The sequence below is a fragment of the Camellia sinensis genome, chromosome 13 (assembly GCF_055761805.1).
Source record: "Camellia sinensis isolate YWXY chromosome 13, ASM5576180v1, whole genome shotgun sequence".
NCBI classification, from domain to species: domain Eukaryota; kingdom Viridiplantae; phylum Streptophyta; class Magnoliopsida; order Ericales; family Theaceae; genus Camellia; species Camellia sinensis.
In genome coordinates, this window is record NC_138973.1 from 84250289 (window position 1) to 84262975 (window position 12687).

A 12687-nucleotide genomic window follows, 5' to 3' on the forward strand; every position below is an offset into this window, starting at 1 on the left:
CAATAGGATTGATACTATTCCATAGTATATGAAATAGTTAGAAGGCAACACAATAAATAACATGCTCTTAGATTAAAATGTCAATAAAAGAATTTTGTCAATAAGTGCTCTTAGTACACTTGTCAAGTTTGAAATGTTTGTACATAATGCATAAGAATGCGTGCAACATGCAATATATAATCAATTTAAACATTGTTAACCAATACATTAGCACACTCATTAACCAAATCCTTTTTAAAAAGTTGCAGATATTCTATATTCACTGTAGAATTATTTATAAATGAGAGAGTAACAGATATTCTATATTCATTGTAGAAATGCTCAAAATATTTCCAATTAAAGGAAGAACAATAGGTTTTACTCTAGAAACTACTGGACATAAGTCCAACAGAATCAAGATTAAGCTGAACTTTCCTACCATTAAGATGCTGACCCTCTACTGCAACTTCAAGCAACAACTGCTATACAGCATAGCTTTTAACTGCCAGAAAACCTGATTATGTTACACAAAACAAATCAATTTCCAACAACAGGAAAGAAAATATGAGCTCAAAACTATGCGGTTTCCCTTCGGTCTTCCCCTTTGAGCTACACAACTGAATCAAAGTACACCCCAAATTAGTACTTCCTCTTCCTTATTTTAAAGGTGGATGATCGAATTACATCATCATCTGTTTGCAGTGTTCCCTCAAGAACTGCCATGGACTCGGGTTTGGTGAAATAAGTGAAGAGGAGGTAGATACCGTCCAAGTAATTATTACTCTCTCCTGCTTTGTTTTTCTTCTTGATGCTGTATGCAAGCGGAATAACCCCTCTGTTGAACACCTCCACGTACATTCCACCCCCGGCAACAAGCAACTGCAAAATCAGCATGGTTAACAAAGCCCTCACGTCAAAATTCCAAATTTGCAACATGACACTCCCTGAGGTTTCAGAAGCTCATTATGATGATTCATGAAAGACAGCAACACTAAAACACAAATTTATGGACGTATCCATTAGACTAACATTCTTTGTGTATAAAACCATCTCATTGAACTTACGCAGCATTAGATTAGTTCCTATGGCATTCCATAATTTTTTTGGTATTATGTCAAGGAAAATTTGTAGTTTTCCCAACCCAAAAAAGAAAAGAAACAAACAAACAAAAATCACAACTCACATTTAACATTACCATTTCCAAAGATGTCTCATATGAAGCATTTGTGCCTTTGTATGTAAAGGAAAACAAGGGGAATAAAATAAATTTCACATGAATGTAATTGGCAGCCAAAAGATGGAAGATGTTAAGAAACAGAATAAATGAACTTTCATGGAAGAAGCAGCAGATAATATATAACTTCCGCCATCTTACATTGTTAACATCAGTCCTGGACCTTGGAATAGAATCTTTGCATCTCAAATTCAACAATATGCTATACTGCAGTTTACTTGTTCTTACAACAAACAAGGTTACAGAAAAATACACAACCTTGACTAATCAATTCCACCCTAGCATTATCCACCAAGCAGATCCATTACTTTATTACTTTCACTATAACTCATCTCTAGCAACTTATTGAAGCTTGAATGGACTGTACATTCCGGCCCCTTAAAAGTAAGAAACAGATAGAGATGGCCTTGTGCACCCAGTAAAGCTTCCCAAATACAGAAGTGACAATACAGCCCCTTGCAAAGGGTAATCCAAGTATCAACGGCAAGTTTCGGTTAGTGACACTTGTCATTCTGGAATGTTACAAATCTTTTTCTATTTCAGCATGATATTAATATTATCATTAGACTTATCAAAAAGAAAATTATATTATCATTAAACGGCCTCACAACTGTACCACCTTTATCAATGTTGATGAATTGTTAAAGAAAGAACTACTGAAAGGTATGTATTTTTTGCTATCAAGAGAAGTAAATCGCACGTTCATAACACATAAAGTTGAATGTGAAAACGAGGAAACTGTTTCAAGGCCTGCTCTTTATGCTGAAGTTATAATTCATTAAGGCGGAGGGAGAAGATTTCGTCTAATTCTGCGTGGAGTTTGTGGACTACATACAAAAAACTTGCTACTAACAATTAATGTTTCCTAACAAATCTAAAACTCGAACACTCTACATATTAATCTTATATGTGAGCTATATCAAAAAAAAAAAAAAAAAAAAAAAAAACACCAAAGTTGGTGTTTATTTAGGAATTTTAGATTTTTATTTTATTTTATTCATTTATTTTTAGTTTTTGTTCTTTTCTTCAAGGAGATGCAGTGATGATTTAAACAAAATTTAATTTGGACCATTTGAGTGCCCATTTTAAAGATTAAAACATTCTAATGTTACCACCAGAAAATTTTATAATATAACGAGTTAAGCCATGTGCGTTTCTTCTCTAAAGGGATTTCATTATAGTCAAAAGAGTAAGGTTGTGGGTAACGTATCCTAAGTCCAAACTTCAAACACATGTTTGGTTGCAATCTCCACAACAATGCATCATATGGTACTCATTAGTGAGCAGCTTGTAGTCAATGGTTTGATTTCACTTATGAAGGAATTTTCAATTTTCCCTTTAAGACATGCTATCTCAAATAAACACAAAATTTTTGGAAATATAAAATAAAATGCAAACGGTAATTTCCAAAAAATTGAAAAATATTGCAAGTAATATTACTAGGCGTGGTATTGACATGAGAATGCAAACATAATACATTGACATAAAAGTTAAATAATATTTAGAGCAAAGATCCTCACAACAATCAACCATTGCATCTCCAAGATTACCATTACCAAATAGATTTGCAGAATTTGGAGAAAAGGAATTTCTTTAAATTGACATTTTGGTAGAACATTATAACCACACTCAAGTGGCTAGCCAATTAATCAGGTTTCTTACCTAGCTTTATATCACTAATGTTGTGTTTGAATCATTGACTTAGATAGGGACGTAGAAAGGGAAAGGAAAAGGTGAAGGAAATGGAGAAAAAATTTAACTTTTATATCATTCACATTTCCCCCACTTTTTATTTTTCCTTTCCAAATCCCCACTCAAATCCATGATCCAAACACAACCTCAATACCCTAAATAAGATTTTGTGTCTTCCAACAATTGGTCAACTAAGTGCCTTCCTCCTATGTTCCCTTCTTTCCTTCAACTTGCTCCAAAAAATAAAGTTGTAGGATTATAGTTAAGCAAGTGATTTTGTACAACATTAGCAGGTTAATTTGATTTATACAAGTTCTTTAAAACATTTGAGTTGCCCATCTAATTTTCCCCAAAATGTCCTCTTAGATAAAATATTTCAATCCAAAAGCATTCAAGCCAATTATCGCGAGTAATTCTATTTCCACACACTTTTTTATCTATGTGCACATTATATCTCAGTTCACACACTTAATGGATTTGAAGAAAAAAAAATTCACTCAGTACACAACTCATTATACCAAAAATACCATCTTCTTCACCCGTCTAACACTAACCTAATTTCTAACCCTAACTAGCCACTATCACCACCTCTACCCTAGCCACCGTCGTAGCCCATCGTCGTCACCTCCTCCTCCTTCTTCTCTGACGAATCTCCTCCTCACTCCACCTGCCTTACTCCCAAACCCTTTCCCACCCCTTCCTCCCTCCACCACCTCCATACCATCGCTACTGCAACCTTCCATCCCATCTCCTTCTTCTTCTTCTTATTTTCTTCTCTGAAAATCCTAGATCTAGGGTTTGTGCTGTTCTTCCTCCCTTGTCGACGCCATTCTTCTTCCAGTTGCAGAAGAAGAGAGAGATATGCGAGTTGTAGAAGAAAAGAGTGAGGGCGACACGACGATGAAGAAGAATAAGAGAGAGTGTGTCGGGGTAAACCAATGACGGTGTCGGTTATGGAAGGCACAATCGTGATGGCAGAGATAACAATGGTAGGGGCTGTTAGAAATAGGAAAGAATATTTGTTATATTTTTTTTTTATTTTAGTTTTATTGGTATAATGGGCTGGCCCATAATTTATGCCTTATGGCACTCCTGTAATCACTTATTATTATCAATATAAAAGGGGATGAGATCTAACATATCTCCTAACTCTCTCTTCTCTAAACTTACATATATCAAAGCCATGCCCTAGCCATCTCTCCTTCTCTGCCACCCATCCCTACCCATTGCTTTCTTTCTCTCCCCTCCTATACGAAATACTCTTCTAAGCCACCGCCAAGCTCCCTCCAGCCACCGCCAGCCTCCCTCCTTCTTCCTCTCTTCCCGACAGCCCCACCCAGGCCTTGTCTAGCCTTCTCTCCTCCCAACAACCCTTACCCAACCTTCCCTCTCCCTCAACAGGCCCCTCCAGCCACTGCCAAGGGTCTCCAGGTGGCCAACCAGCCTCCTTGCTGGTCTGGTCTAGGTCGGCAGCCCTTCTAGGGTAGCCTAGGCTCATGCCTTCTCTTCAGGGCTATTCTGGTGATGTACAACACTCCTTTATTCTCTTGGGGGCTCTTCTGGTGATGTAAACTAAAAAAAAACAAAACAAAACAAAAAAGAGTATGTTACTAGGTTCTTAATTTTTTTATGCTTTCATAGTGACTGTTGTTCTTGTTTTTCCACTATCATCTTTCGGGTTTGTGATTAACATGTTTGAGGAGTAATTAGTAGAGTTTCCATGGCAGATTTGACAAGTGAGTCTACTACCTCTCAACCATCTAAGGGCAAGAGTTCTATTATCCCTTCTACTATGACTGATAACCTTAACTATGGCCTTAAAATCACCACCTCTTCATTCAATGGTCAGAATTTCCTAGCGTGGTCGCAAAGTCTGACTGTTTTCTTGACGAGCAACGAGAATATGGGATATGTTCATGGGAGGGTCCAGGCACCCAGTATTACAGACCTTCGTTATGACCAGTGAGAGATCACCAATTCTCTGATTATGGGCTGGTTAATTCATTCTATGGTTCCGGAGATTGACGAGGGCTACTTGTCTATGGACACTGCCCAAGATATTTGGGAGGCCATAGCTACTACTTATTCCAGGAAGGAGAACTTCTCACAGGCTTTCGAGTTACGTCGCTCCATTGAGCGGTCGATGCAAGGTGAGATAACTATCCTCTAGTATTTTACCTTCCTTAGCAATGGGTGGAAGCGACTTGATCACCTTCAAGATTACAAACCTATTTGTCCCACTGATTCTGCTGGTTACCGAAAAGTTGTGGAGAGAGAGCGGGCCTTCAAGTCCTTGGAAGGTCTGAATATGGAGTATGATCCTGTTCGAAGCAGAGTACCTGGCATGGACATGCTTCCATCTCTCTAGAAAGCCTTTGCTTTTGTGCAGAATGAGGAAAGTTGTCGTTCTCTTATGCTTCCTCCTACCACTACTGATCGCTCTGCCTTAGTTTCTGCACCCCCTCAAGATGGTGTGCCTCGTGGTTCTCGTCCCTCCTCTGAGAAGGATCAACTTTTCTGTGACTACTACCGTAGACCTCACCACACCAGAGGGACTTGTTGGAAGCTACATGGGACTCCTTCTGGTGGCCAAGGAGACTGTCCTGGTACTCGAGGGGGTCGGTCTAGTCACTCTTAGAGGTCGAAGGGCCAATGCACGGGCGCATCTTTCAGACACGATTGAGCCACCACCTTCATCTCCCGTTGTCTCACCGGCTGCTGATGTTTCGGGGTTATCTTCCTCCGATTTTGAGATTACTCTTCACCACTTGCTAGACCGTCGAGCCTCTATTTCTGCCACAAGTGCACCCTCCTCTTTCTTTGCTAATTTAGGTAACTTGGCTTCCTCCACATGTGCATTGCCCTGTCATACTACTGTGCCATGGATTATTGATTCTTGTACTTCCGACCATATATGTGGTTCCTCTCATTTGTTCTCAGAGTATAACCCTTCCTCAGGTCAGGATGAAGTGTGTATTGCTAATGACACTATTTCGTCAGTGTTAGGGAAAGGTTTAATTCATGCCACCTCTTCCCTTCCTTTATCCTCTGTCCTATATGTTCTCAATTTTAGTGTGAATCTTTTATCTTTGAGTCGTATTACTCGTGATTTGAATTGTAGCGTGACGTTTTTTTCCAGATCATTGTCTTTTTCAGGACCTAATCACGAGGAAGAGGATTGGTAGTGGTAGAGAGGAACATGGTCCCTACATTTTGGATCAGACAGATAAGTTGGCTCATTCATCTCTTCAGTTACCATCCTCTACAAAAGACCTTTGGCTGTGGCATCGTCGCTTAAGACATCCTTCTTTTTTGCTACTTAGCATTTATTTCATTCTGTTTTTTAGAAAAATAATGTCTGATTTTCAATGTGAGTCTTGTCAACAGAAAACAACACAGAGCTTCTTTTGCTCCTTCTATTAATAAAAGTTCAATTCCTTTTTCTTTGATTCATTCTAATGTACACAAATGGTTTGTCACTTTCATCGATGACTGTTCTAGGGCCACTTGGATATATCTGATGAAAGACAAGAGTGAAGTGTTTTCTGTCTTTCAAAACTTCCACAGAATGGTTTGCACTCAGTTTGGGACGGTTGTCAAAATTCTACGTTTTGATAATGGAGGGGAATGTATTGACTCTAGTCTTGCTAGTTATTTTGCTACTCAGGGCATTATTTACCAAGCTTCTTGCACTAATACTCAACAAAATGGTATTGCAGAACAAAAAAATCGCCACCTTCTTGATGTGACCTGTTGTCTATCCTTTGAAATGTGCCCCTCGATCCTATTGGGGGGAAGCAATTCTCAGTGCAACTTATTTGATTAATCGTCTTCCCATCCAAGTCCTTCAAAAACGAACCCCTCTTCAGGTTTTGTTTGAGTCCACGTCTTCTGGGTTCTCCATTCCACCTAAGACCTTTGGATGTGTTTGTTTTGACCATAATCATTCACCTACTCGTGGTAAATTGGATCCTAAGTCTATTAAGTGTGTTTCCTAAGTTACTCTGCTACCCAAAAGGGTTATAAATGTTATCATCCGCCCTCTCACAAATGGTTTGTCTCCATTGATGTCACTTTCTTTGAGTCTCAGTCTTACTTTCCAAGCTCCTCCTTGTCACAGTCATCCCTTCTGGGGGCGCCTTGGTGTAAAGAGATTCCTGTGCCACTACCACCAGTGGTGGAACAGGTAAAAGATGTTGAGCCGGCATTTGTTGTGGAAAAGGAAGGCAAAGTTTATGTCAGGGACAAAGATAGACAGAAAGTCACTTGGATGCAAAAGATTACTTTTCCTCCTCTACTGCCACCTTCTTCTCCGGATGAGTGTCCAGAGTCATCCCCCTCTCCTGAGAGTCCAGGTAATTCTACTCCTAATGCTCATATGCCCGAATTCTCCGATCTTAATGTTCCCATTGCAAATAGAAAGGGAGTTAGGTCATGTACTCAGCATCCTCTTACTAATCATGTTTCTTATTCTAATCTATCTCCCTCATATAAAGCCTTTTGTCTAAAATTTCTTCTGTGAGTCTGCCTAACAATTTTCAGGATGCTCTCTCCATTGCTGAATGGAAACATGCAATGATGGAGGAGATGAGAGCTCTCAGCAAGAATGGCACGTGGGAGTTAGTGGAGTTACGTTGAAGGAAAAATTTAGTTGGGTGTAAGTGGGTGTACACTGTGAAACACAAAACAGACGGCTCCATCAAACGGTATAAGCCAAGACTGGTTGCTAAGGGTTTTACTCAGACCTATAAGGTTGATTACCAAGAGACATTTGCACCGGTTGCTAAGATAAACTCTATGAGAATACTACTCTCTTTTGCAGTCAATTTGGGTTGGCCAGTTTATCAGTTTGATGTGAAAAATGCCTTCCATCATAGAGACCTAGCAGAAGAGATCTATATGGATATTCTCCCTGGTTTTGAGGATGTTAGGTCCAAAGGTAAAGTGTGCAGGCTCCGAAAATCACTTTATGAACTAAAGCAATCTCCTAGGGCTTGGTTTGAAAGGTTTGCTCAAGTTATGCTGAGATATGGGTTCAAACAAAGTCAAGCTGATCACACCTTATTTGTAAAACACTCCTCACTTGGTAAGACCACAGCTCTTATTGTCTATGTTGATTTTGTTCTAACCGGAGATGATGTTGAGGAGATTCCTCAGTTGAAGGAATACTTAGCCAAGGAGTTTGAAATCAAAGACTTAGGCAATTTGAAATATTTTTGGGGCATTGAAGTAGCTTAGTCTAAGGATGGCATCTTCATATGCCAGCGGAAGTATGTACTTGACTTACTGAAGGAAACTGGAATGCTTGGAAGTAAACCATGTGATACACCTCTAGAAGTGGGCCAAAAACTAAATGAGGATTAAGGGAAAAATCTAGTAGCCAGGGGGAGATACCAGAAGCTCGTGGGTAAGCTAATATACTTATCCCACTCACGTCCAGACATTGCCATTGCAGTGAGCATGGTTGGTTAGTTTATGCATGCTCTAAGAAATTCCCACTTAGAGGCAGTTATGAGAATTCTGAGATACTTGAAAGCTTCTCCTAGAAAGGGTCTCTATTTCTCAAAACATGGACATCTTAGTGTGGAGGCATTCACTGATGCAGATTAGGCTGGATCAGTCACTGACAGATGATCAACTTCTGGATATTGCACATTTGTTGGAGGCAATCTCGTTACGTGGCAAAGTAAGAAACAAAATGTGATTGCTAGATCTAGTGTTGGAGCAGAATTCAGGGCTATGGCTCAGGGTGTATGTGAGTTGCTATGAATTAGACTATTGTTGGGAGACTTGGGAATCCATCAGACCGATTCCATGAGAGTGAACTATGACAACAAGGCCGCAATCAACATAGCTCATAATCCAGTTCAGCATAACAGAACTAAGCATGTGGAGATTGATAGGCATTTCATCAAGGAAAAACTCAATAGTGGTACCATATGTATTCCCTTTGTGAAGACTAGAGACCAACTAGCAGATGTTCTCACCAGGGCATAGGGAGCAAACCATTTCATGGCATTCTCAACAAGCTAGGCATGAGAGATATTTTCGCACCAGCTTGAAAGGGAGTGTTAGAATAGGAAAGAATATTTGTTATATTTTATTGGTGTAATGGGCTGGCCCATAATTTATGCCTTATGGCACTTCTGTAGTCCCTCATTATTATCAATATAAAAGCGGATGAGGTCTAACCTATCCCTTAACTCTTTCTCTTCTCTAAACTTATAGGGGCTGTAAGGATGGGCCATCATAGGGTGACGGAGAATGGTCGAGGTGGTCAAGGAAGGAGGCTGGCGTTGGTGCCGCGATTGGTTAGTCTTAGAAATTTTTGGGTGGTTTGGAAATCAGGCTCTTGGATGTGGAAGATAAAGGGTATTTTGGTATTTTTATTTTAGGATAAAAATTTAATTAATTTTTCTTTTATTAAGTGTGGAGTGAGGAATTTTGGTGATTGGAAATAGAAGTTTCCAATTATCTCTGTTACAAATGAATTAATCCTTTCAGAGGTCATTTACCTCTTTAGGCACAGGCCTCCTTAACCTCCCTACTGCTTAAATCCTCCTTGACAGACTTATAAACAAGCCTACCTTTTCCCTCTCAACTATTCCCTTGCACTTAATTCTATTCTCAATAAGTTCTCTGTTATGCACTCTTTATTGTCCACTAAAATATATTTGCAAAAAAATTCAGATGATACGCAGAATTAGGTAAATGTTTGCAATTATTTATCAAACATCCACACAAACATGCCCATAAGGCAGCATCATCAGTTGATACAGGTTATAGGTTGAACACAAGTGTTTGCGCAATTGTTGCAAGAAACCTGCAATCCACATTTTTTTGGTTAAGGTGAATTGTAATTTCTTTATCATTTTTAGTATCTTTTATTAATATAGCCCCTTTTTTACATCATTTTCCCTTTCTTTAGATGTCGTCTTCAAAGCATAAAACTCAAAATTTTGAAACACCCAAATTGCACTTTTGACACGAAAAATATTTACAATGCAGTTATCCACAGCTTGGATTAATGAATCGAATTCAAGTTTAGACTAATCAATTTAAAATATATATAATTAATTTCATTATCTCCTAAATTATTGTCATTTTTTCTATTTCATCCCTAAACTAGTAATTACATCAATTTAATTCCTAAGTTTCTGATGTCAGTTTATATAGTCCACTGAGAAACCAAATCAGCAAGGGTGGAAACCTAACATAATGGGCAAAAATGCCATTACATCCTACAACTAAACACCCATATTCTTCTCTTCCCCTCATTTCAAAGCAGGGAATTAAAAAAAAAACAAAAAAATGAGTTTTTGTTTTTATGATTTAAGTAGTTCAGATTTTAAAATGACTTTTTTTCCTTATCAAAATAGACTTTAATGACTTGTCTTTAGAGTTTCGATTCTCTTTGATCTTTGCTATTGCTGTTGATTGTGAGGTGCTGGTGGGTGCTGTCAGGATTGGGGGGGGGGGGGGGCAATCGATGATGTGGAATGTACAGTTGCGTCGCAATGTCCAGAATTGGGAGCAAGATCAGTTGGTGGAACTTCTGGGTTTTTTATATGGTTAGAAGTTTGTGAGGAAAGGTCAGGACTCCTTGATTTGGGATTGTCCTAGATCCAAAGGTATTTTTACTGTGTCTTCTTTCTATGGGAGGCTTGTTTAGGAAGCATTTGCATAGGATGTTGCTAGGGTTTATCCGTTGAGAAGTGTTTGGGTACTGGGCTCGCCATCAAAAGTTGCCTTTTTTGTTTGGACAGCAAGCTTGGGTGGTGTCTTGACCATTGATAATTTGATTCGTCATGGGCATATTTTGGTGAATTGGTGTTGTCTGTGTGGTAGGGCAGCTAAATCTGTTGACCATTTGCTTATTCATTGCACGGTCTCGTCTCGTCTCATCTTTGGATGCTTATGGTTACAGTTTTTTATTTAGTTTGAGTACAACCAGGTTCGGTGTTCGCAGTTGTGCAAAGTTGGACAAGGGGGCGAGTAGGGCGGCGGCGTCGGAAGGCTTGGCTTTTTGCTTCGCACTGGTTAATGTGGTTGATTTGGCTAGAGCATAATAGGCAGATGTTTCAGGAGGTGGTTCACTCCATTCCTTGGTTAGAGAGACAGCTTCTTATAATTTTGTATAGTTGGGTAACAGGTTTAGTAGATCCGAATGTGTTGGCTTTCGTAGTGGTTGATTTGGCTAGAGCGTAATAGGCGGGTGTTTCAGGAGGTGGTTCACTCCATCCTTGGTTAGAGAGACGGCTTCTTATAATTTTGTATAGTTGGGTAACAGGTTTAGTAGATCCGAATGTGTTGGCTTTCGTAGTGGTTGATTTGGCTAGAGCATAATAGGCAGGTGTTTCAGGAGGTGGTTCACTCCATCCTTGGTTAGAGAGACGGCTTCTTATAATTTTGTATAGTTGGGTAACAGGTTTAGTAGATCCGAATGTGTTGGCTTTCGTAGAATTTGTGAAGGATTTGATTTGTTAATTTGGTGGGGCTTTCGGGGCCGTTTGTGTATTCTTTGCATCATCTTGACACTTTCTCAATAAAGTTTGGTTATTTATCCCAAAAAAAAATAGACTTTAATGGTTAATGATTTGGACAAGGAGCACATTAGCTGAAATTACAAATTTTGGAGACTACAATTGTGAAATTAATAGTCTAAGCACCACATTACCTGAAATTATAAATTTTTTAGACTAAATTGATGAAATTAAATTGAAATATATATATATATATATATATATATTTATAATTTAGGGAATAAAATAAAATAAACCCATAAAAATAAAAAATAAACTTTAAAATCCTGCACAAGCTCTAATCAATTTCAAAATGTTCACCTAAAAATGACATAAAGCATACCCAGAAATATAATATATATATATAATACGAATTGCGAAGAAAAAAATTGGGGGAAATTGAAGATGCACCTCTTCGTACTTCTGGGTAAGAGCGAGTCGCTCGTCTTCGGACATGTCGGGCCTCAAAACGGCCATGGTTTCATACTGACGGAGGCCCGGTGGGCACTGTGGCTCCTCCTTTTCTTCAACCGCCGTGACGACCGACCCGGGAGGGCTCGTCGGATCGTCTTCTCCTCCGAACCCTCCTTCGAAGAATGAGCCCGAGAAGTCCAACGTTTGAGCCTTGATTGATAGACCTCCCTTGGTCCTATGGTGGTGCAAGGCTTGGCTTTTTCTGGGTAGAGCTCTGAAACTAGGACCAAAGGAGATTGTGGATGGTGATGATGATGATGAAACACAGTGGATGTGGGTGAGAGAATTGCGACAGAGTGAAGGAGATGTGTAGGAAGAAGTGACGGTTGAGGCTACTGAAGAGGACGCCATTGTTGAGCTCTCACTCTCACTCTCTCTCTGCAAAGAGAGCTCTGGTTTTGGAAATGATGGAAAAAAATGGAATTTGGATAAGGGAATGCGCTCCTCGCACTGGTACGGTATATATATAAATTAATTTTTCATATATTTTTAGGAAAAAATTATATAAATGAAATATAAGAAATTAATTACAAATTAGTTGGTTGATTTTAATAATTACAAAAAATTAATTACGAATTAGTTGGTTGATTTTAATAATTACAAAAAAAAATTTCTGCTAATTTTTTCTTTTGTGGTTAAAATTAAAAATATTTGGGAGGACGGTTTGGTTAGATTGAAAATAGGATAAAAAATGAAAGAGAAATTGAATGGAATTAAACAAAGGGGGATGCATCAATAAATCTCAAATTTGTATCTTGTAACCCATTTAGTCCTATGAATTTTCTT

General features: G+C 38.8%; 1 protein-coding gene across 1 annotated transcript; it reads right to left on the bottom strand.

Moving 5' to 3' along the window:
• Positions 1 to 231: 231 nt before the first annotated feature.
• LOC114311635 (small ribosomal subunit protein bS6c) lies at positions 232 to 12341 on the bottom strand. The gene is made up of 2 exons (XM_028257761.2): positions 11839 to 12341; positions 232 to 858 (listed from the first exon to the last, which is right to left on the bottom strand). Exons 1-2 carry the CDS (start codon positions 12250 to 12252, stop codon positions 619 to 621), a joined length of 654 nt encoding a protein of 217 aa, XP_028113562.2. The 5' UTR covers positions 12253 to 12341; the 3' UTR covers positions 232 to 618.
• Positions 12342 to 12687: the final 346 nt, after the last annotated feature.

Excerpts from the sequence above, each read along its gene's own strand:
- LOC114311635 (XM_028257761.2), bottom strand. The coding sequence starts at position 12,252 with ATGGCGTCCTCTTCAGTAGCCTCAACCGTCACTTCTTCCTACACATCT. Across the intron at positions 859-11,838 it reads TTACCCAGAAGTACGAAGAG|TTGCTTGTTGCCGGGGGTGG; the intron begins GTGCATCTTCAA and ends CTGATTTTGCAG.